The sequence below is a fragment of the Sus scrofa genome, chromosome 3, assembly GCF_054392235.1.
Source record: "Sus scrofa isolate SSC_HxYL_T2T_F1_AM1 chromosome 3, Sscrofa_HxYL_maternal_Yorkshire_Landrace_v2.0, whole genome shotgun sequence".
Classification (NCBI taxonomy): domain Eukaryota; kingdom Metazoa; phylum Chordata; class Mammalia; order Artiodactyla; family Suidae; genus Sus; species Sus scrofa.
This window is the reverse complement of record NC_139385.1, coordinates 30141576-30166094: the sequence shown is the minus strand read 5'-3', so window position 1 is coordinate 30166094 and position 24519 is coordinate 30141576. Positions and strand designations below refer to the sequence as shown.

General features: G+C 35.6%; 1 protein-coding gene across 13 annotated transcripts in view; it reads left to right on the top strand.

The window, feature by feature from the left end:
• ABCA16 (ATP binding cassette subfamily A member 16) overlaps positions 1-24519 on the top strand; it is a 223369-nt gene that overhangs the window by 49425 nt on the left and 149425 nt on the right. For 12 of the 13 annotated variants that reach the window (XM_085017369.1, XM_085017368.1, XM_085017370.1 and 9 more), the window contains 3 exons: positions 12221-12394; positions 14271-14452; positions 18150-18281. In XM_085017369.1, coding sequence (XP_084873495.1) covers positions 12221-12394; positions 14271-14452; positions 18150-18281 — 488 coding nt within the window. The remainder of the gene's footprint in view (positions 1-12220; positions 12395-14270; positions 14453-18149; positions 18282-24519) is intronic. The other variant, XM_085017377.1, reaches the window with a different exon arrangement.

Sequence of the window (24519 nt, the reverse complement as noted above, 5' to 3'; positions counted from 1 at the left end):
GTTGTATACATTAAATTTGTACCATTTTTTACACATTAACAATGCCTCAGTAAAGAGGTGTTTTGGAAAATTAAATCTTTGGGAATGATGATAGACTTTTAAAGAACAGGGTATAGGTTATCCTAAAGGGAGTTGAAAACATTTTATCATAAGAATGAAAAGGAGAAACACAAGTTGAAATATGATATGGACTGAATTTTTTTCCCCTCATTTGTATGTTGAAGCCATAATTCCACATGTCTTATAAGGATTAGTGTCTTTATTAAAAGAGATACTAGAGAGTTTGTTCTCTCTCTTTCTCTCCCATGTGAGGACACAGGAAGGAGGCAGCCATCCACTTGCCTGGAAGAAAATTCTCACCAGGAACCAAGTCAGCCAGCACCTTGAACTTGGACTTGCCATCCTCTAAAACTATGAGAAATAAATCTCTATTATTTATCCACCTGGTCTATGGTATTTTGTTATGATAGTCCAAGCATACTAACACAAATTGCAAGGAGTCATTTTAGGCTGGCTCCAAGCCAGGTTTTCATTTAGATGATATTAGTCAGGAAAACATATTTAGGAGTTCCCATTGTGGCTCAGTAGGTTAAGAACCTGACATAGTATCCATGAGGATGCAAGTTCGATCCCTGGCCTCTCTCATTGTGTTAAGGATCTGGCATTGCTGCAAGTTGTGGCATTGGCCGCAGATGCACCTTGGATCTGGCGTGGTTGTGGCTGTGGTGGAGGCCTGCAGCTGCAGCTCCAATTCAGCCCCTAGCTCAGGAACTTCCATATGCCATAAGTACAGCTATAAAAGAAAAAAAGAAAACATCTGAAATTTCTGGGGTCTACAGCAGTGTCTTAGAGGAGTTGTTTGTTAAATGTGTATATTATCTTTTTACAATAATATCTTGGTGTATTTCTTAGGTCAGCCTGTGGACAGACCCTCTGATTGGGTCAATTACTGTGAGCTCTTTGCCTTAATTGTTGATTTGGTTGATGACAGGAAAGCTGACAAGGTTTTTGAATTATAGGCCTTGTCAGCCAAACTTGATGGCATGTGGGCTTCAGCATTTGCCAAGTTCATTAGAAACAATGGCTTATTTGGAGGGTTTGGGCCTCCTAATTGCAAACTGATGAAAATACCTGGACCAATAGTAACAAGACAAACAACCTACAGAATGGTATGCAATTGCACCTAAGAGGCTTTTGTTGTCTGATACTGATTTTCTTTCTTTGATGATAAGGACAGATTGTCTGGTGTCATCATTACAAGATATGGTGTTGATTTATTATATCTCCAAATATGGTTTTTCTTTTCTAAGTAGTTTTCTCCTTTTTTGGTAATCCTTTGGTTTGGAAATTGTCGTACAATGCTAAATAATAATTTCCTACAGGGGATCACAGGGAGAGCCCAGATTAGTTATCTATGACTTATAATTCTGGTACATTCAGGAAGGTTTTTTGATGTTATAATTTTAATATCAACTAGGTCACATATCAGATGGCCAGTTGCCTGGCCTGTGGGAAAATCTACATTAATGTATGCCAGGAAATATGTGCCCTCCATCTGGTCTTCAGCCCTGATGAGATGAGGTATTTACAAAGCTAGGAAAAGCTGTTATTATAACGAATTCATATATAATGGGTCTGTATATTTGGAGACTAGTCATAATCTCCCTTTAAATACCGAAAAGTGCAATGAAAAGTTTTTGAAGGTTGTGAGTTGTGATCTGAGCAAGGGGCCTTGAATTAAGAGAGGTTATTATCTGTTCATGTGCAGGCCTAGAATTGAAAAGAAGTTGTTTGCAGAGACCACTGTGTCCCTCCATTAAACCAGCTATCAGGGACCTATCAGGTTCATAAAAGTTCTGTTGAATGCCTTTTTAAAGAGCCCACCATTGAGAAGTGAAACGTGTGCCTTGGTTACTGTCAGTAATATCTGTAACTCTGAAGGGGATAAGCAATATCCCAGCAAGCCTTGTAATCATGGTCTTCATTTATATAGAGACACATGGAATTTTGACTTATATTTGGATTATCAATTCGTAGGCAGTGGCTCCACAGTTTGTAATAAAAGTGAATATGAGGCCGTTTGTTAATCAGGACACCAGTGCTAAGATGACTGCCTCATTGACCCTTGGTGGAACTTGGCTTTATCAGGGGCGTCCATCATGGATGGAAAGCAGAAATTCTACTGAGCTCCATTATTTACGGTTATGGCAGTTCCATTTGTACAGTCTGTGAACTCTCATTGCGTTTACTCAGCCCCAAGTGGTTCCCCAGGTAGCCATGGGGTCTGGAGAAAGGACAACTTCCTTTAGCAAAATGACATCCGGAAAAGGACTGACGTCAGAGGAGGCCACCCCCTTGGCAACTGGGATATGCCAGAGGGCCCAGATTTGTTTCTTTATAATGGAGGCCTCAGCAAATGTGACAAGACTTTTGGGGTGCTTCCTCCATGACCTAAAGCACACTGGGCTGCTGAGTAGGGCAATCACAATCTTAGGAGAGTCTGACTCCTGAGATTATGAGTCTTTATTTATAGGAGAGCCTACTATGTAACTATGTAATAATATATAGCACAGAGCCAGTTTTTTATTAGAAGCCTATATCTTTACTCTCTAAACCTGTCTTTGTGTCTGTACCACACTGATTATTGTAAATTTATAGTAAATTTTGAAATCAGAAAGTGTGAGTCCTCCAGTTTTCCAAGATTGTTTTGGCTGTTTGGGGTCCCTTGAGATTCCACATGAATTTAGGGTGGATTTTTCATTTTTGCAAAGTATGTCATTGGGGTATTAATAAGGATTACATTGAAAATGTGGATTGCTTTGGGCAGTATTGACATATTAGCAGTATTAAATCCTCCAATTCATGAACCTGTGATGCCTTTCAGTTTACTTCTTTAATATCTTTCCAGCAATATTTTGTGTCTTTATTGTACAAATCTTTCACCTCCTTGTTAATCTAACAAAAGATTGTTAGTTTGCTGCTATTAGAATTGTTAATCTCCTTTTCAGATTATTCATTATTAGTGCATAGAAACAAACTAATTTTTGAGTGTTGATATTTTTTTTTGTCCTGCTACTTTGCTGAATGTATTGTTTAGTTCAGATAGGTTTTTTGTGGAACTTTTAGGGTTTTCTAAATATAATATGACTACAGGTATTTCCACATCTATATTCATAAGGGAATAGTGGTCTGTAGTTTTCTTGTCACATATATCTGATTTTGGTTTCAGGGCAATGCCAGCTTCATAAAATGAGTTAGAAACTGCCCTCTCCAAATTTTTGAAAGAGTTTAAGAAGGATTGGAGTTAAGTCTTCTTTGAATGTAGAGTTCAAGAGTAAAGCCATCAGACCCAGGGCTTTTATTTATTAGGAAGTTTTTGGTTACTGATTCAATCACCTTACTAGTTGCATATCTATTTAGATTTTCTGTTTTTTTGTGATCCAGTCATGGTAGGTTATGTGTTTCTAGGAATTTGTCCATTTCATGTAGTTTCATCCAATTTATTGGTATATAATTATTTATAATATTATCTTAAAATTCTTATTGCCATATAATCAATATTTATGTCTGTACTTTTATGTCTGATTTTGAGTTTTCTCTTTATCTTAGTCAATCCAGCTATAGATTTTTGAAATCTTTTTGTTGAACCAACTTTTTCTTTTGTTTATTTTTCTCTATTTTTCTATTCTTTATTCATTTCTGCTTTAATATCTTCCCATGTACTAGTTTTCTTTCCTTCCTCTTACTAGCATTCAGCATTGCTTATTCTTCTCTTTCTACTTCCCTAAGTTGTAAAGTTGGGTTGTTGATTGAAGATCTCTTGTCTTTTTCAAAGTGAAGAATTATAAATGTTTCACTTATTACTGCTTTCAGTTAATTTCATGTTTTATAATATTTTATTTTCATTTTCATTCATCTATTTGTACCTTCTAATTTCTCTTGGGACTTCATTTCTGATTCATTGGTTGTTCAGGATTGTATCATTTAGTTTCCACAAACTTGTGAGTTCTTCCAACTTTCTCTTTATTCTAACTATACCCTGTTGTAGTTGGAGAAGATAGCTTTTATGATATTCATCTTAACTTAAAATTTTGTGATGTGATTTGATTTGTGGTCTAACATACAGGCTATCCTGAAGACTGTCCTATGTGCACTTGACTAAAAGAAGTTGTTGGCAGGACTGCATTCCTTCAGAGGCTATAGGGAAGAATCCATTTCTTGCCTTTTCCACCTTTTAAAGACCTCCCACATATCTTGGCCATGACCCCCTTCTAGCAATTGCATCACTCTGGCTTCTACTTTGGTCATCACATTGTCTTGTCTGACCCTAAATCTCCTGCCTTCCTCTTTTTTATTGAGATATAGTTGTTACAATAATACTAGCTGTGCTAATTGTCCATGGATTTACTTTTTACTGGAGATCTTTACTTATTCGTACAGTCTCAAGTTGCTATATAGTGTCCCTCTATTTCAACCCGAAAGACTCTCTTTAGTTCTCTTCCAAGACAGGTCTTTTTTGTTTGTTATTCATTTCTCCCTCATTTTTAAAGAACAGTTTGTGCATTAAGAATTCTTAGTTTTCACCTTTTTTCTTGAGCAGTTCAAATATATCAACTCAGTGTATGCCGCTCTTCAAGTTTCTGATTATAAATCTGCCGATAATCTCGTAAGGGTCCTTTGCATGTGACAGCTGTCTCCTCTCTTGCTACTTTCCAGACTCTGACTTTTTTTTTTCTTTTTAGGGGTGCACCTGTGGCATATTGATGTTCTTAGGCTAGGGGTCGAATCAGAGCTGCACATGCAGCCTATGCAACAGCCACAGCAATGAGGGTTCCGAGCCACATCTGTGACCTCCGTGGCAGCCTGTGGCAATGCCACATCCTTAACCCACTGAGCCAGGCCAGGGATAAAACCTGCATCCTCACAGACACTGTGTTGGGTTCTTAACCCACTGAGCCACAATGGGGACTCCCAGATTCTTTGACTTTAGATTTCAGCAGTTTGATTATAATGTGTCCCAGTGACAAGGCTTCTTGAGGTCATGCTACTTGGAGTTTGTTGAGCTTCTTGTATGTTTATATTCATGTCTTTCATAAATTTGGGAAATTTTCAGCCACTATTTCTTCAAATAATTTTTACTTTATTCTGTCTTCTCTTTCTTGGACTCCCACAATGCGTATGTTTGTCTACTTGGTGGTGTCCCACATATTCCCTAGGTGGTTTACTTTTCCTCAGATTACTTTATATTTCTCAGAATCGAACATTTTAATTGTATTGTCTTCAAGTTGATTGAATTGTTCTTATTCCTGGGAATATTTGATTTTTAAACCCTGTAAGTAAATTTTTCATTGCTTTTATTGTATTATACAGCTCCAGAATTTTCTTGTTTCCTTTTTATGTTTTCCACCTCTTGATATTTTATTTTGTTCATACATCATGTTCTTGAGTTTATCCTCATCTTCCTTTAGCTCAGCGAGCATCTTTAGAATGTTTGTCTTAAAGTACTGATCTAGTAACTTCACCATCTGGTCTTTCTTAGGGATAATTGCTATTAACTTACTTTTTTCTTTCTTGTTTCTTTGTATGCCTTGTGATTTTTTTCAAAACTTGACATTTAAATTTAAATTTCAAGTGGTAACTCTGGAGCTCAAATTCAGTTATCACCTCACAACTGTTAGGTTGACTATTGACAAAAATGAAAAATATAGCAAGTGTCAGAATATGGAGAAAAGAGAACCTTTGTATACTGTTGGTGGGAATATTCATTGTTGTAGCCACTATGAAGAAAAATTTCATGGTTTCTCAAAAAATTAAAAATAGAAATACCATAAGTTGCAACTACCCCTCTTCTGAGAATATACCCAAAGGAATTATTTTTCTTTCTTATCTTTTTTTTTAGGACTGCACCTGTGGTATATGGGAGTTCCCAGGCTAGAGGTCAAATCAGAGCTGCATCCGCCAGCCTACACCACAGACATAGCAACATGGGATCCGAGCCACATCTGCAGCCTACACCACAGCTAATGACAATACCAGATCCTTAATCCACTAAGCAAGGCCAGGGATCAAACCTGCATCCTCATGGTACTAGTCAGATTCATAACACAGTGAGCCACAATGGGAACTCCCCTGAAGGAATTAAAATCATTTCTCAAAGAGATATCTGCACCCCCACATTTCTTACAGAAGTATTCACAATTGCCAAGACATGGGAGCAACCTTAATGTATTTCAATAGATGGATGTGTAAAATGGTTTATACATATAATGGAACATTATTCTGTCTTATAAAAGGAGGAAATTCTGCCATTTGTAACAATATGTATGAACATAGAGGACATTTTGATAAGTAAACTAACCCAGAAAAACACTACTTATATAAGAAATCTAAAATAACCAAACTTAGAGAAGAAGAGTAAAACTGTAAAATTATAGTTGCCATGAGACTAATGGGCATAAAGGAAATAGGGAAGTATTAGTCAAAGAGCACAGAATTTCATTATGCAAGGTAAAATAAATTTTAGAGATTTACTGTACAACATAGTGCTTGTCAATATTGTGCACTTGAAAATTTGCCAACAAAGTATATTTTATGTTGTGTTCTTATCACAAAAAAGTAATAATAATAAATTAAGAGGGCAGAAGTAAACATTGGGAGATGACATATGTTTATAGCACAGATTGTTGTGATGTTTTCATGTGCGTACACTTATCTCCAAATTCATCAAGTAGTTTATATCAAACATGTAGCTTTTGTATATCAATAATATCTCAATAAGGTGACCTAAGGGAAAAAAAGGTAACTCATGACATTATAATGTAATTTGGTTTCCTTCATCAGTGTTGACTTAATACCATCTCAGTTATAATCTTTAAAATTTTTTTTCTATTGAAGTTTAGTTGATTTACAGTATTATATTAGTTTCAGGTGTAGAGTATAGTAATTCAGTATTTTTGCAGATTATACCCCATTATAAGGTATCAAGATAATGGCTATAACCTTCTATGATATATATTGTATCCTTAGTGCTTATTTCATACATAGTAATTTGTATCTCTTAATCCTATACTCCTAATTTGTCCCTCCCCTCTAGCCTCTCCCCTTTAACCACTAGTCTCTTTTCTTTATCTGTGAGTATGTTTCTGTTTTATATGTACATTAATTTTTTATTTAGAATATAGTTGATTTACACTGATATGTCAATTTCTGCTGTACAGCATAATGACCCAGTCATACATATATATATACATTCTTTTTCTCTTATCATCATCCATAATGGTCTGTCCCAAGAGTGCTACTCAAAATAGCCAAGACATGGAAACAACCCAAATGTCCATTGACAGATAAATGGGTTAAGAAGATGTGGTACGTATATACAATGGAATACTATTCAGCCATAAAAAAGAACAAAATAATGCCGTTTTCAACAACTTGGATGCAACTAGAGATTCTCATACTAAGTGAAGTAAGTCAGAAAGAGGAAAAACAAATACCAAATGATAACACTTATATGTGGAATCTAAAATATGGTGTTGGAATTCCCATTGTGGCTCAGTGGCTTAAGAACCTGACACAGTGTTCTTGAGGATGTGGGTTTGATCCCTGGCCTGGCTCAATGGGTTAAGGATACAGTGTTTCCACAAGCTATGATGCAGGCCACAGAAGTGGCTGGAATCTGTCATTGCTGTGACTGTGGTGTAGGCCAGCAGCTGCAGCTCGAATTCAGCCCCTAGCCTGGGAACTTCCATATGCCACAGATTTGGCCCTAAAAAGAAAAAAAAAATTAAAATTTTGCCCAAGTGAACTTATGTACATTTATTTTTATTATTAGATCCCAGTTGTAAGGAATATCATATAATATTTGTCTTTCTCTGTCCGACCTATTTCACTAAGCCTCTTGGTGTATCACAGTTTCTATAAATGACAGAATTTTATACACACACACACACACACACACACACACACACACACATACACCTCCTTCATGCATTTGTCTGTCAGTGGACATAGTGCTGCTATGAATATTGCAGAGCATTATATTTTCAAAATGAATGTTTTCATTTTTTCTGGATATATACCCAGGACTGGAATTGCTGGGTCATATGGTGGTTCTATTTTTAGGTTTTTTAGGAAATATACTATTTTCCATAGTGGCTGGACCAATTTACATTCCCACCAACAGTGTAAAAGGGTTCTCTCTTCTCCATATCCTCAACAACATTTGTTATTTGTGGTCTTTTTCATGATAGCCCTTCTGACAGGTGTGAGGTCATAACTCATTGTTTGATTTGCATTTCTCTGATGAATAGCAAGGTTGAGCATCTTTTCATATGCCTGTTGGCCATCCATATGTCTTCTTTGGAAAAATGTCTATTCAAGTGTTCTGCCTATTTTTCACTTGGGTTGTTTGGGGTTTTTTATATTAAATTGTATTAGCTTTTTCTAATGTATTGGATATTAACTCATTATCAGTCATATCATTTTCAAATATTTTCCTCCATTCTGTAAGTTGTATTTTTGTTTTGTCAGTGGTTTCCTTTGCTGTGCCAAAGATTTTAAGTTTAATTAGGTCCCATTTATTTTATTTTTGCTTTTATTTCTTTTGCTTTAGGAGACATCAAAAAATATTCCCATGATTTGTATCAGAGGGTGTCCTACCTATATTTTAGGAGTTTTATAGTTGCAGGAATTAAATTCAGATTTTTAATCCAATTTGAGTTTATTTTTGCATATAGTATGGGGGAATGTTTTCATCTCATTCTTTTACATGTAGCTGTCTAGTTTTCCCAGCACCACTTATAGAAGGGACTGTCTGTTCTCCTTTTATATGTTCATTTCCTTGGTAGTAGATTAATTGACCATAAGCATGTGGGTTTATATCCAGGCTTTCTGTCTGTTCCAGAGATCTACGTGTCTGTTTTTATGCCAGTACCATGCCGTTTTTGTTGTGTATCTTTGTGGTCTGAAGTCTGGAAGGCTGATGCCTCCAGCATTATAGCTTTTTCTCATGATTGCTTTGGCAAATTGGGATTTTTTTTGTGTGTGTGTGGTTCCATATAAATTTTAAGATTATTTGTTCTAGTTCTGTGAAAAAAATGTCATGGATATTTTGGTAGACCTTGCATGAAATCAGTAGATTACTTTTGGTAGTATGGGCATTTTGAGAATATTAGCTCTTCTTATATGTGAACATGGGATAGCTTTCCATCTCTTTGTGTCGTCTTCAGTTTCCTTCATCAGTGTTTTATGGTTTTCAGAGTATGGGTCTTTTACCTACTTTGTTTAGTTTATTTCTAAGGATACTATTCTCTTCAATGTGATTTTAAACAGGATCATTTTTTACTTTCTCTTTCTGATATTTCATTATTAGTGTATAGAAACACAACAGAATTCTATATATAAATCTTGTATCCTGCAACCTTACTGAATTCATTTATTAGTTCTAATAGTTTCTGCATGGAGACTTTAGGGTTTTCTATTTATATCATGTCATCTATACATACTAACAGTTTTAACTCTTCCCTTTCAATTTGGATGAATTTTATTTCTTTTTCTTGTCTGACTGCTGTGGCTAGGACTTTGACTACTATGTTGCATAAAAGCAGTGAGAGTGGACCTTCCTGTCTTGTTCCTGAATTTAGTGGGAAAACTCTCAGTTTTTCACTGAGTTAAGTGTGATGTTGGCTTGGGTTTGTCATAAATGGCCTTATTATGTTGAGATATGATTCCCCTATACCCATTTTGATGAGAGTTTTTGTCATGAGTGAATGTTGAATTTTGGCAAGTGCTTTTTCTACCACTATTGGAGTGATTATGTAATTTTATCATTCCTTTTGTTAATGTGTTATATCATGTTGTTTGATTTGCAATTATTGAACCATCCTTGCATCCCTGGAATAAATCCTACATGATCATGGTGTATGATCCTTTTTATATATTGCTGGACTCAGTTTGCTAATATTTTATAGAGGATTTTTGCATCTATTCTCATCAGAGATACTGGCCTGGAAGTTCCAGTCGTGGCGCAGTGGTTAACGAATCCGACTAGGAACCATGAGGTTGTGGGTTCGGTCCCTGCCCTTGCTCAGTGGGTTAACGATCTGGCGTTGCCATGAGCTGTGGTGTAGGTTGCAGACACAGCTCGGATCCCGCGTTGCTGTGGCTCTGGCGTAGGCCGGTGGCTACAGCTCCGATTCGACCCCTAGCCTAGGAACCTCCATATGCCGCAGGAGTGGCCCAAGAAATAGCAAAAAAAAAAAAAAAAAAGATACTGGCCTGTAATTTTTTTGTGGCTTCTTTGTCTTATTTTGGTATCATGATTATAGTGGCCTTGTAGGATGAATCTGACAGTATTCCTCAATCTTTCATTTTTTGGAATAGTTTGAGAAGGATAGATATTAGTTCTTTGTATGTTCAATAGACTTCCCCTATGAAACTATTTGTTCCTGGGCTTTTGTTTATTTGGAGTTTTTCTTTTATTACAAATTCTGTTTCATTTCTAATGGTCAGTCTGTTCAAATTTTCAGTTTCCTCTAGAAAACTTTGTCTTAATAAGTTGTATGTTTCTAGAAATTTGTCTGTTTCTTCTATATAGTCCAATTTGTTAGCATATAACTGTTTGTAGTATCCTCTTATGATTCTTATATCTCTGGTATTTGTTGTAATTTCTTCTCTTTCATTTCTTATTTTGTTTATTTGGGTCCTTCTCTTTTTTTCTTGGTGAGCCTGGTTAAGGTATATCAATTTTGTGTATCTTTTTTTAAAAAAAATCTCTTGTTTTCACCTGTTTTTTCTATTTTTATCTCATTTATTTCCTCTCTTATAATTATTTCCTTACTTCTGCTGACTACGGACTTTGTGTATTCTCCTGTTTCTGATTCTTTTAGGTCATAAGTTAGGCTAGGGCACAATGAGGCAGTTGTAGGAAACCTGGCAGCCATGCCAGTGTTTTCAGAGGTCTGGGCTGCTTCTGGGGCATCATTGAGTAAGTGCCAACAATGGCCAGTGCCCATCCTGGGCTCTGCCCTGACCAGATCACCTCTTTATCCCAAGGTCAAGTCTTTGAGTCCTGACCACCATAGATCGAGTGCCACACTGTGGTGTGCAGAGAGTGGTGCTGGTGCATTTGCTTTGCTTGGATGGGTAGTGTGGGGATGTAGTCATGAGAAACTCATCACCTGCTAAGGCAAACTTTTCTCCACCTTGTCTAGGGCAGGCCAGCACCTCTGAACTCCTCACAAGTGGAATCCAGCATTCTCCAGTCTTTTCTAGCCCAGTGGTTCTCCAACCAGCCAAGGGGCTTGTCTCCTCCACATAGGATCCTAGGACTGGGATGCCCAGCCTGTGGCTCAACATGCTAAGTCCCCAGGATGAATGTCCACCAGTGGAATCTTCCTTTTCCTCTGAGTGACCTCCTAAAGGCACAGGTTCCAACAATTGTTTTTCTTCTATCTTTTCCTATTATATGTGTATCTCACTTACAGCCTTGATTTTATAGTAGCCTTTCTGCCACTTTGCAGTTAGATTTTTAGCAAGAATTATTGCACATGTAGGTGTATTTTTGATATGTTGATGACAGGAGAGATGAGTTCTACATCGCATACTCTGCCATCTAGATATCCTGTCTCAGTGATAATCTTGGAAAAAATTCTTTTTCTAATTTATAGGAGTCCATATTTATGGACCTAACTCTTAATAATTAACTATTAAATGCAGGCAACTCTCAATAATTAACTCTTCAACTATTCTTTCTTTTGAGTATCATGATTTAGATTGGAAGCATGTATTGAAAACTTCATCTAGGGCTTTTTATTCCACCCATAACTTCAAACTCTCTGAAAACACTGATATATTCATGTTAATACCAATGGTGTGCGTTTATAATTTCTCAAACCAAGTGATCATGAATAAGTTTTAGAAAGGATAAAGGAATTTTCCATAACCTATGTATGGGTCATTCTTTGTTTAAACGACTATAAATATTTATCATATGTGGTAAATATCCTATACATTGTCACTCTGTACATTAATTTGTTCATTCACACATACTTAGCACACACTGTGTTCCAAACATTGATGATGGAAGGGTGAAAAAGAAAAATAAATTATTTTCTCTTATAGAGCTTACATTCTTTTCCTTTAGTGGATTATAAGTTATTTATGACTTATTATTTTATATATTGCTTTAAACTGACCTTATAATTTCATTTCTTATTTGCAGCCAGTTTGGTTGCTTCTGCTGGGAGCTTCCTATATTTTGCCAGTTTCTTTCCATTTAACACCATTACTGAGAACTATGGACAGATAACCCTCACCAGGAAGGTGGCTGCCTGTCTCAGCCCAAATATTGCGTTGGCACTGGGGATTAAGCTTCTGGTCAAGTTGGAATTAAAACGTAAGAGTTTGCCTTGCTAATTTTGCCTTTGCTCTTTGATTCCCGGAAATGTGGAAAGAGGCAGTATGGGTGGGACAGAGGGTGAAGAAGTAAAGTATTATAAAAACTATTTATCTTTAGACTTGTTTATTATAAAGGTAATAATGTGAACTGTAAGAAAATCAGAAGTGAGAAAAAAAGTTGCCCAACTCTTTACATTAACCCAATTATATTCTCAGATAAAATAATTTTAAACTTTATATTCTATAACTTTATTCACCTAATATTTATTAGCTCTCTTCCCACACAAAGATATGCTCCTTTCTTTTACAAAGTTCTTTAATATCCCATTGCAAAGAAGTACTATAATTAACCAGTTTTCAATGAATGCACATTTAAGGGGTTTCGAATTTTTTGCCATTACCCACAATAGTGCACATATATTTGCTCATATGATGTGCATACTAATATAAATGAATTCCTAGGCATAAAAATGGTATCTAATAAGGTATTTGTAGCTTAATTTTCATTGCTATTATAATAATGTTCAAAAAGGGTAGATCAGCTTATCCTCCCACAAATAAGATGTGAATTTTTCTGAATTCTTTCAATAATACATTATACTACTCATGTGAAAAGCAGATATAATTTGTTTCCTTACCTGATTTTCCTCCAAACTCTACACTACTAGGCTAAAGAAACAGATGTAATATAAGCTCAATCCAGTGATTTATTCTGGTTCTTCTGATTAAGTCTTTCATACACCTCTTTCCTTCTTGTATTCTTCAAGATGACATGGGTGGGGATGGAAATTTATGAGATCTCTTATGGCGGAGGGAAATGGGGATCTCAAATCTATGTGATAGTCTCTGGACCTTTTATGTCTGTAGTAGAGTACCTACCCTGACCTGCTTTACAAACTGATGTATGACTCAGTATGGCCCATGTGGAAGAATATGCTGGTACTTCCTCTGTTAGAAACTTGGTTCTGGCTACTTTCTGTAGGCTTAAAGTTCTCATCAAGTTCTTTGCCTTCTTCTGGCACTCTCTGAGACTTTTTGGCCTTTGCAAACACTTGGAAAGTTATGCAAGCTCTGAATATGACTTCTAAGTTATGAGGAATTGGTAGCATCACTTCCAGCCCATCTAACGGCCTCATTTTGATAATCATCTTTAATCCCATTAAATCTTTTTTTCTCAGGCTCTGTTACCTTATATCTTTCTCAAAGATACAAGGCCCATGAATATTCTTCTCATGGTACTGATCTATTGGAGAGGAAGGGCTAAAATTGAAGGAAGGATAAGGTTCATGGGCTATTGTGGTCTTCATATTTTTCCTCTTTGAATTAGGAGTTCATTGCAAGCCCTCATGTTTGTTTTGTTTTGTTTTGTTTTGTTTTTGTTTTGTTTTGTTTTTTCAGTAGTGCTACACTCTGCCCAGAAATAGAGGAAGTAGAATAACATATGATTACTTGTTTTCTTTTGGTAACTTTTTTCCCCTTTCCATTAGTACTCTGAGCAAAACTTCTTTTTCTCTTCCACTTTGTAGTCAGCATCCTTCCCTAGTGCTGTTAATCTAATGGTTATATCGATGGGAATTTAGCATGAGGGGGAAAAGTGGAGGGTTGGTTTCTAATAGGTCATCTTTTTTTCTTAGTCTTTTGTTACTGTTTATTTTTGTTTTAGTCATTAATGGGATTCCTTTTTTTTAGATTTTAAAGGGAGAAGGGAAGAAATTAGTGTTGTTACATATTCCATCATTTTATTGGAGGACCTAAATGTTATGGGTATCAACATAGAGATAATTCACAGTGGCACAATTTTAGAGTATCAACCTTTTTTTGCCCTTACAATCACAAACCTGTCATCTCTGGTATCTATCTCCTTTTTATTTCAGAAGTTGGTGTTAAGTGGAAACACCTTTGGACACCAGCCAACCTTGAGGATAAGCTCATCTTTAAATATATGTTGGGAATGCTTTTATTTGATGCTTTCTTTTATGGTCTTGTGACCTGGTATGTAGAAAATGTCTTTCCAGGGCAGTATGGCATGCCCCAACCATGGTACTTTTTTCTTATGGTGAGTTCTAATACTACTGTTTTTGTGGAAGACCTTATGAGCCTATTTCACAGTGTTTATAATCAAATCAAAAGGGAATGTGCCAAAGCATTTTAGTTGGCATACCGTCCATATTGAAATGCTGGCTATTTCTTGATGCACTTTAAAAAGCCTTCCACATATGCCAACACACAATGTTTATGGATAAGACCCTGAAACCCCATACATTTAAAATTGTGAGCAATATAATCCTTCTTCAGCCAAGCAGTACACAGTGGATTAGAGTAGAGAAAAAGAAATGTAAAAAACTCTGCAAAATATGTTCCCAGCTAAATTAATATGTGGATCCTGGTAAATGGAGGATGAGGTTTTCCTCATATCTGTGTTCTCACCACCTGCTTCCTTTCAGTAGTTAGAGCCTCTGCATTTTGCCATCCATGTTCCCTTAGCATTACTAGATAATATATGGTACAAAGAAGATGTTCCGACCAAATGCGATGAAATGTATTGGCTGTATTACCTCATTTTTGAGTAAAACCATTTTGTCCCTACCTCTTGAACACTAGCATTTTTAAAACGTTTTTGCTTCTAAACACTGGAGATTCAAATCATACATAATTTTGCTGCAAAACTTAACCCCTAAAAGCATGTAACAGTTTTCTCTATCCCAGAAAGTAGACCAAGTCAAAATGCTTTCAATTTCTTATGGTGCCTCATTTTTTTACATTTAAATTTTTGATTTAGATGAAATTCATATAACTTAAAATCAACCATTTTAAAGTGAACAAATTGGTGGCATTTTGTACATTTACAAAATACATACACATATCTAGTTCCAAAATATTTTCACCACCCAAAAATAAAATTCTATACTCACTAAGACGTCACATCCCATTTCCCCCATCCCAAGTCCCAGCAACCACTAATCAGCTTTCTTTTTCTATGGAATTATATATTCTGGATATTTCATAGAAACAAAATCATATAATATGTGACCATTTGTGTCTGGTTTCATTCACTTACCATAGTGTTTTTGAGGTTTATTCATGTTGTAGTATGTATCGGTACTTCATTCTCTTTGATTGCTGAATGATATTCCATTATATGTATATAGAGTATATACAGTATGTAGAATAATTTCCTTTATTAATTCATAGTTGGACATATAGAATACCTTTGGCTATTGAGTAGTGCTGCTATGAATATTTGGGTGCAAGTGTTCACTTAATACCTGTTTGTTTCAATTCTTTTGGAACTATACCTAGGAGTGGAATTTGGGACTTTACCTAAGAGTGCTGATTCTATGTGTCATGTTTTCAGGAACCACTGAGCTGCTTTTCTTTTACCCTTGTGATATAAGGTGGTATTGTCTTGCTTTTTTATTCTCATCCCCTTAATACTAATCATGTCAAGATGTTTTCATGTGCTTGTTAGCCATTTGTATATATTATTTAGAGAAATGTCTATACAAGTCCTATGCCTATTTTTAAATTAGGCCTTTTCATAAGGACACTAGAACCTTATCAGGGACTGTATATGACTTGTAAATATATTCTTCCATTCTGTGGGTTGTGTTTTCACTCTCTTAATAGTGTCCTTTCATGTACAAAAGTTTTACATTCTGATTAAATTCAATTTTATCATTTTTTTGTTGTTGCCTGTGAATTTGGTGTCATATATAAATAGCCATTGTCAAATATAATGTCATAAATATTAACCCCTATCTTTTCTTCTAAGAATTTGGTGTTTTTATCTCTTATATTTCTATCATTGACCAATTTTATTTAATTTTTATATTAAAAATTTTATAGTTTTTTGCATGTGGATAACCTGTTTTCCCATCAACACCCTTTGAAAAGAGTATTCTTCTTTTAATGGTCTTAGCACACTTGATGAAAAAAAGATGGCTGTAGATGTATGAGTTTATTTCTGGACCTTTAATTTTATTCCATTGGCCTATATGTCTGTCATTATAGCAATGCTACACTGTTTTTATTTTTTTATTTGTTTTTTTTGTTTGTTTTTTGGGGTTTTTTTTTTTGTTTTTTGGTTTTTTTTTTTTTGCTTTTTTTTTAGGGACGCATGTGTAGCATATGGAAGTTCCCAGGCTAGGGGTCAAATTAGAACTGCAGCTGCCAGCCTACACCAAAGTCACAGCAATGCCAGATCCTCAACCCACTGAGCAAGGCCAGGGATCGAACCTTCATCCTCATGGATACTAGTTGGGTTCATTTCCACTAAGCCACAATGGGAACTCCCCATACTGTTTTGATTATTATAGTTTTATAGTGAATTTCGAAATCTGAAAGTATGAGTGCTACAATTTTGTTCTTCTTTTTCCAGATTGTTTTGCCGTATAGGGGCCTCTTGCAGTTCCATATGAACTTGAGGATCAGTTTTTCTATTTCTGCAGAAATGTCCATTTTAATTCTTATAAGATTTACGTTGAATCTATTGATTGTTTTAAGTAGTATTGCCATATTTGAAATACTGTCTTCCAGTCTTTGGATTTTCTATTTATATAGGTCTCATTTGAATTCTTTCAGCGAAGTTTCATAGTTTTCAGTGTACACGTGTTTTTACTTCTTTCAACTTTATTCTCAAGTATTTAACTCTTTTGGATGCCACTGTAAATGGAATTGTTAGTTTTCTTTTTGGAGTGTTTGTTGCTAGTGTATAAAAACACAACTGATTGTTGCATGTTGTTATTATACCTTATGTCTTAGGTGAATTTGTTTATTATCTCTATTAGTATGGGGGGCTTATTCTTTGGGCTTTTCTTAATGAGTAGCATCATGTCATATTCAAGTATAGATAGTTTTACTTCTTCCTTTCCAATTTGGATGTCTTTTATTTATTTTTTCTGCCTCTTCCTTCTAGCTGAAACTCCCATTACAGTGGTAAGTAGCAAGGATGAAAGCAGGCATCCTTGGCTTATTCCTGATATTAGAGGAAAAGATTTCATTGTTTCAGCATTGCGTATGATGTTAGCTGTGGTCTTTTTCATAAATGCCCTTTGGCATTTTGATGAAGTTTTCTTGACCTTGAAACACTGTCAAAGGCTTTATTTGCATCAATTGAAATGATCATGTGTTTTCTTCTATTTGTTTGTCAATGTGATTTACTGCATTGATTACCTTTCATGTGTTGAAAAACCTGTGCATTCCTGGGATAAGTTACACTTTATCATGATGTATAATTCTTTCGATTATGCTATTGGATTCCATTTACTAGTATTTGGTTAAAGATTTTTGCATCTATATTCATAAGAGATACTGGTCTGTAGTTTCTTCTTTGTGATCTCATTGTCTGGCTTGGTGTCAGGGTAATACTGAGTCTCAGATCCCGCATTGCTGTGACTGTGGCGTTAGGCCGGCGGCTACAGCTCCAATTAGACCCCTAGCCTGGGAACCTCCATATGCCATGGGAGCAGCCCTAGAAAAGGCAAAAAGCCAAAAAAAAAAAAAATACTGAGCTCATAGAATGAATCAGGAAATGTTGCCTCTTATACTTTTTGAAAGGTTTGAAGAAGAATCACTCTTAATTCTTATTTAAAGATTTGGTAGAATTCGTTAGTGAAGTATTTTGGTTCTGGACTTTTATTTGTAGGGAGATTTTCATCACTGATTTGGTTGTGTTACTTATTACAGCTCTATTCCTATAGAGTTCTTCATTTCTTAATCCTCATTTGGTAATTACATTTTGGTTTTCTTTCTAGCGCTCATACTGGTTTGGCCAAGCAAGAATTAAAAGAAAAGAAATGAAAGACTGTAGGATAACTCTAACCAAGTATTTTGAGGCTGAACCTACAAGTTTGGTGGCAGGTATCCGGATCAAACATTTATACAAGGTATTGTTTAAAAGGTCTCTTTTTCCTACAAGGACTGAAAGCTATATGCTGGTATTAGAATTGTTTGTAACAGCTGTTCCAAGAAAACAAATGAAATGCTTAATAAAGAATCATAGCAAATATAGTTCTCATTTGAGGCACTCATTAAATGTATAAATATGGATATACCTTTACAAATATATTAATCTTTTAAACTTCTCTGATAGTCTTAGAAATAAGTGATATTTGAATTTTGTGATGAAGTTTTCTGAAGAAAATAAACTTGATGCGTTAGTAACATTTGGGTGTGTGGTTGGGGAGGGTAACACTCAGTGTAGTTAAAGGAAAACTTCTCTGAAGGGATGACCTTTGAACTAAGACCTAAAGAATGAGACGAGCCAATTATTTGGAAAGCTAAGGGAAGAAGACTCATGATAGGAAAATAGCAAATTTGAAAACATTCAGGTGAGAAAGACTTTCACGTGTTTGAGGAACAGAAATAAGACCAATATATTTGGAGGCAAAGAATGATAGTAGATGGCTTCATTGGGAAGGCATTGATGGGTTCAAAACACTGGAGGGACATGATAATGTTTTTAAAATTTTGTTGGAATATAGTTGTCTTACAAAGTTGTGTTAATTCCAGGCATACACCAAAGCAAATCATATACATGTGTCCCTTCCTTTTCAGATTCTTTTCCTATATAGATTACCACACAGTACTGAATAAATTTCCCTGTGCTGTATACTATGTCCCCATAACCTGTCCATTCTATGTATAGTAGCATGTATATATCAATCCCAATCCCCTAGTTTCCTCCCCCATGTTTTCCCTTTGGTACACATAAGTTTGGATTTGAAATCTTTGAGTCTGCTTCTGTTTTGTAAGTTCTTTTGTATCATTTCTATTATATTCTACATGTTATTACCTCATATATTTGTCTTTCTCTGACGAATTTCTGTCTGATTTACCTCATTAGTATAATAATTTCTAGGCCCACCCATGTTGCTACAAATGGCATTATTTCATGCTTTTTATGGCTGAGTAATATTCCATTGCATATATATATACCACATCTTCTTTATCCAGTCCTCTGTTGATGGGCATTCAGGTTGATTCCATGTCTTGGCTATTATAAATAGTGCTGCAAGGAACATTGGGGTGCATGTGTCTTTTCAAATTATGGCTTTCTTCAGGTAAATGCCCAGGAGCAGGGTGCCTGGTAGTCCTGTATTTAGTTTTTTGAGGTACCTCCATACTCTTCTCCATCACAGTTGCATCAGCTTACATTCCCACCAACAATGTAGGAGAGTTCCCTTTTTACCACACCCTCTCCAGAATTTGTTTGTAGACTTTTTGATGATACCCATTCTGACTGGTGCGAGGTGATACCTCATCCATAGTTTTGATTTGTATTTCTCTAATAATTAGTGATATTGAGCATCTTTCCCTGTTCTTTTTGGCCATCTTTCTGTCTCCTTTGGAGAAATGTGTGCTTAGATCTTTTGACCATTTTTTAATTGGGTGCTTGGTTTTTTGATAGAAAGCTGTATGAGGTGTTTGTATGTTTTGGAGATTAATACCTTGTTGGTTGCTTCATTTACAAATATTTTTGCCCATTATGTGGGTTGTCTTTTTGATTTGTTTATGGTTTCCTTTGCTATGCAAAAGCCATTGGTTTATTTTTGTTTTTATTTTTATTACTCTAGGAGGGGGATCCAAAAAGATATAGCTGTGATTTGTGCCTATGTTTTCCTCTAAGAGTTTATAGTATCTGATCTAACATTTAGGTTTGTAACCCATTTTTTTATTTTTTTATACGGTGTTAGACAATATTCCAATTTCATCCTTTTACATGTGGCTGTCCAGTTTTCCCAGCACCAGTTATTAAAGAAGCTGTCTTTTCTCCATTGTATATTCTTGCTTCTTTTGTTGTAGATTAATTGAACATAGGTGTGTGGGTTTATTTATTGGCTTTCTATCCTGTTCCACATATCTGTTTTTGTGCCAGTACCATACTGTTTTGATGACTGTAGATTTGTACTATAGTCTGAAGTCAGGGAGCCTAATTCTTCCAGATGCTAATACATTTAGAATGAGTAAGCAGTGATAGCCTACTGTATAGCACAGGGAACTATATCCAATCTCTTGGAATAGAACATGAAATAAGATTGTATAAGCAAAAGAATGTATATTGTCAGAAGTGGGATTACTGGATCATATGGGAGTTATATTTTTAATTTTTTAAGAAATCTTCATACTGTTATCTGTAATGACTGTACCAATTTATAGTCCCTCCAGCAGGGTTCCCTTTTTTACATACCTTTTCCAATACTTATTTTTATTGTCACTATTAAAAATTTTTCATGATAGTAATAGTCATATAACATGTGAGGTAGTCTTTTTTTTTTTTTTTTTTTTGGTCTTTTTGCTATTTCTTGGGCTGCTCCCGTGGCATATGGAGGTTCCCAGGCTAGGGGTCCAATCGGAGCCGCAGCCACTGGCCTACGCCAGAGCCACAGCAACGCGGAATCCGAGCCTCGTCTGTGACCTACACCACAGCCCACGGCAATGCCGGATCGTCAACCCACAGAGCAAGGGCAGGGACCGAACCTGTAACCTCATGGTTCCTAGTTGGATTCGTCAACCACTGCGCCACGACGGGAACTCCATGAGGTAGTCTTGTTTTTATTTTCATTTCTCTGATGATCTAGTGATTTTTGAGCATTTTTTTCATTTATTCATATGTCTTCTTCAGAGAAATATCTATTTAGTTCCATTTTTAAAATTTTGTTTTTTTTTTTGTTTTGTTTTTGCTGTTAAATAGCAGGAATCCTTATATATTTTGGGTATTAACTCAATCAGGTATATAGTTTACAAATATTTTCTCCTTTTCTGTACAATGCCTCTTCTTTTGGTTGATTGTTTCCTTTGATGTGCAGAAGCTTTATGGTTTGATGTCATTCCACTTCTCTATTTTTCCTTCTGTTCCCTATGATTTTGTTGCCATAATTATGAAATCATTGCCAAGACCAAGGGCAAGAGTTCCCTCTAGGAGTTTTCTAGTTTCTGATTTTACATTTAAGTCTACAATCCATGTTGAATTAATTTTTGTGTATAGTGTAAGGTGAGGGTTCAAATTCATTGTTTTAAAAGTAGATGTGCCGTATTCCCATACCATTTGTTCAAAAGACTGTCCATTCTCCATTGTGTATTCTTGGCATCATTGCTGAAGGTATGTTGACCATATATGTATGAGTTTATTACTAGGCTTTCTTTTCCGTTCCATTGGTATATGTCTGTTTTTACGTTATTTCTGATCACACCCACAACATATGAAAGTTCCCAGGCTAGGGATCAAATTTGAGCCATAGCTGTGACCTACTCTCTGTTTTTATACCAGTACCATATTGTTTTGATTATTATAGTATGTAATGCATTTTGAACGGATTTATGTAGTTGTGTAATTCATTTGTAGTCATGTGATGCTTCTACCTTTATTCTTCTAGTTCACCATTGCTTTGGCTATTCAGAGTCTTTGTACCATATACATTTTAGAATTGCTTTTTCTATTTCTGTAAAAAAAAAAAAAAAAAACGCCAGTGGGATTATTACATTGGATCCATAGGCCATTTGGGTAGTATGAATATTTAAACTATATCACTTCCTCCAATCCATTAACATAGGTTATCATTCTAATTTTTGTGTCTGCCTTTTCCTAGTTTCCAATATACAGGTTTTTTAACTCCTTGATTAAGGTTTATTACCAGTTACTTTATTGGTTTTGATGTGATGGTAAATGGGATTGCTGTCTTAATTTCCTTTTCAGATCATCTTTGTGTATATTGAAAGATAAAGATTTTTGTCTTTTGCTTTTGTGTTCTATAACTTTGATGAATTCACATGTTATTTCTAATAGGTTTGTGTGTGTGTGTGTGTATGTAGTCTTTAGGACTTTCAAAATATTATTTCATCTGCAGATAAAAATAGCTTTTCTTCTTCCTTTCTGATTTGATGCTATTTAATTCTTGTTCTTAGATACTACTGTAGTTAGAATGCCTAGTACTATGTAGAAGAGAAGGGACAAAAGTGAACGCTCTTAACTTGTCACAGATCTTAGAGGAAAAGCTTTCAGTTTTTCACCATTGAGTATGATAACTGTGGCCACTTTACATACACCCTTTATTATTTTGAGGTAAATACTTTTTTATAACTACTGAGATGACCATGTGATTTTTTTCTTTAATCCGTTAATGAGATGTATCACATTGAGTGATTTCCTTAAATTTACCCATCCTTGAATCGCAGGGATAAATAATATTAGGCATTGTATATGATCCTTTTAGTGTGCTGTTACAATTCAGTTATCTATTTTTTGTTGAGAATTTTTGCATCTGTGTTCATCAGGATATTGGCCTGTACACTTTTCTTGAGGTGTCTGACTTTGGTAGTAAAGTAATGCTGACCTCATTCATTGAGTTTGGAAGTGTTCCCTTGTTTTGTGTTAGTCTCAATGTATTACTAGTCATACTGTCAGGTAGGACTGTCTGGGGGAGGGGCACCCCTTTGGCCCATATTGCATGTGGTGAGCCCTAACACGCATTTCCCCAAATGGAGTCATTGCTATGGCTGGACATTCCCTTGTGGTTCTTTATATTTTTGAAATTTTTTATTAAAGTATAGTTGATTTACAATTTTCCTTAAGTTTCTGCTTTATAGTAAAGTGACCCAGCCATACATATACATGTGTTCTTTATTTATCGTACTCTCTTCTCTCAATTCTAACCCAAGAGATTGGACACAGTTCTCTGTGCTGTGCAGTAGGACCCCATTGCTTTTCCATTCTAAATGTAATAGTTTGCATCTACCAACCGCAAACTCGCTGTCCATCCCACTCCTTCCTCCCTCCTCCCAGTAACCACAAATCTGCTCTCTATGTCCATGATCCGTTTCTGTTTTGTAGATAGGATCATATGTGCCATATTTTAGATTCACATATGTGATATCATATGGCATTTGTCTTTCTATTTCTGACTTACTTCACTTAGTTGAAAATCTCTATTTTCACCCATGTTGCTGCAAATGGCATTACTTTGTTCTTTTTTATGGCCGAGTAGTTTTCTATTGTATTCATGTACCACCTCTTTGTAATCCATTCATCTGTCGATGGACATTTAGGTTGTTTCCACATCTTGGCTATTGTGAATAGTGCTGCAGTGAATACAGGATGCATGTATCTTTTAAATGAATGATTTGTCCAGGTATATGCCCAAGAGGGGGATTGCTGGATCATATGGTAATTCTATATTAAGTTTTCTGAGGTACCTCCATACTGGTTGTACTAGTTTAAATTCCCACCAACAGTAAAAGAGGGTACCCTTTTCTCCAAACCCTCTTCAGCATTTGTTATTCGTTGACTTGTTAATGATGGCCATTCTGACTGATGTGAGGTAGTACCTCATTGTAGTTTTGATTTGCATTTCTCTAATAAGTAGGGATGCTGAGCATTTTTTCAGGTGCCTACTGACCATGTATATGTCTTCTTCGCATAAATGTCTATTCAGGTCTTCTGCCCATTTTTCAATTGGGTTGTTTGTTTTTTTGTTGTTGAGTTGAAGGAGCTATTTGTATGTTTTGGAGATTAGGCCCTTGTCTTTTGCATCATTTGCAAAGATTTTCTCCCATTCTCTGGTTGTCTTTTTTAATGGTTTCCTTTGCTGTTCAAAAGCTTTTCGGTTTACTTACATCCCATTGGTTTATTTCTGTTTTTATTGTCCTTATTCTAGGAGGTGGATCAGACAAGATGTTGCTGTGATTTATGTCAGTGAGAACTCTGCCTATGTTTTCCTCTAGGAGTTTTATAGTATCTAGCCTTACGTTTAGGTATTTAATTCGTTTTGATTTTATTTTTATGTATGGTGTTAGAGAATGTTCTAATTTCATTTTTTTTAAATCATCATAAGACACATCTCTGCAACAAGCATCAGGAGATTTTGAAATAACAAGGTTTATTATTCACAGTCCTGGAGATTACATGGCACACCTGGGGACAAAAAGTGATTGTGAGTAGAGAAGGAGAGAACGTGAACCAAGGGTTCTTCCTTTATTGGGGTTGAGGAGAGGATGCCTGGGGTTTTGTGGGTTTGCTCTTTACTGATGAATTCAAAACATCACAGCAAAAATTAAAGTGTAGGAAGATAAGCACGGATTCAATCAAATGGGCAGTTATCTAAGTCACCCAGGGCTTTCTAATAGTAA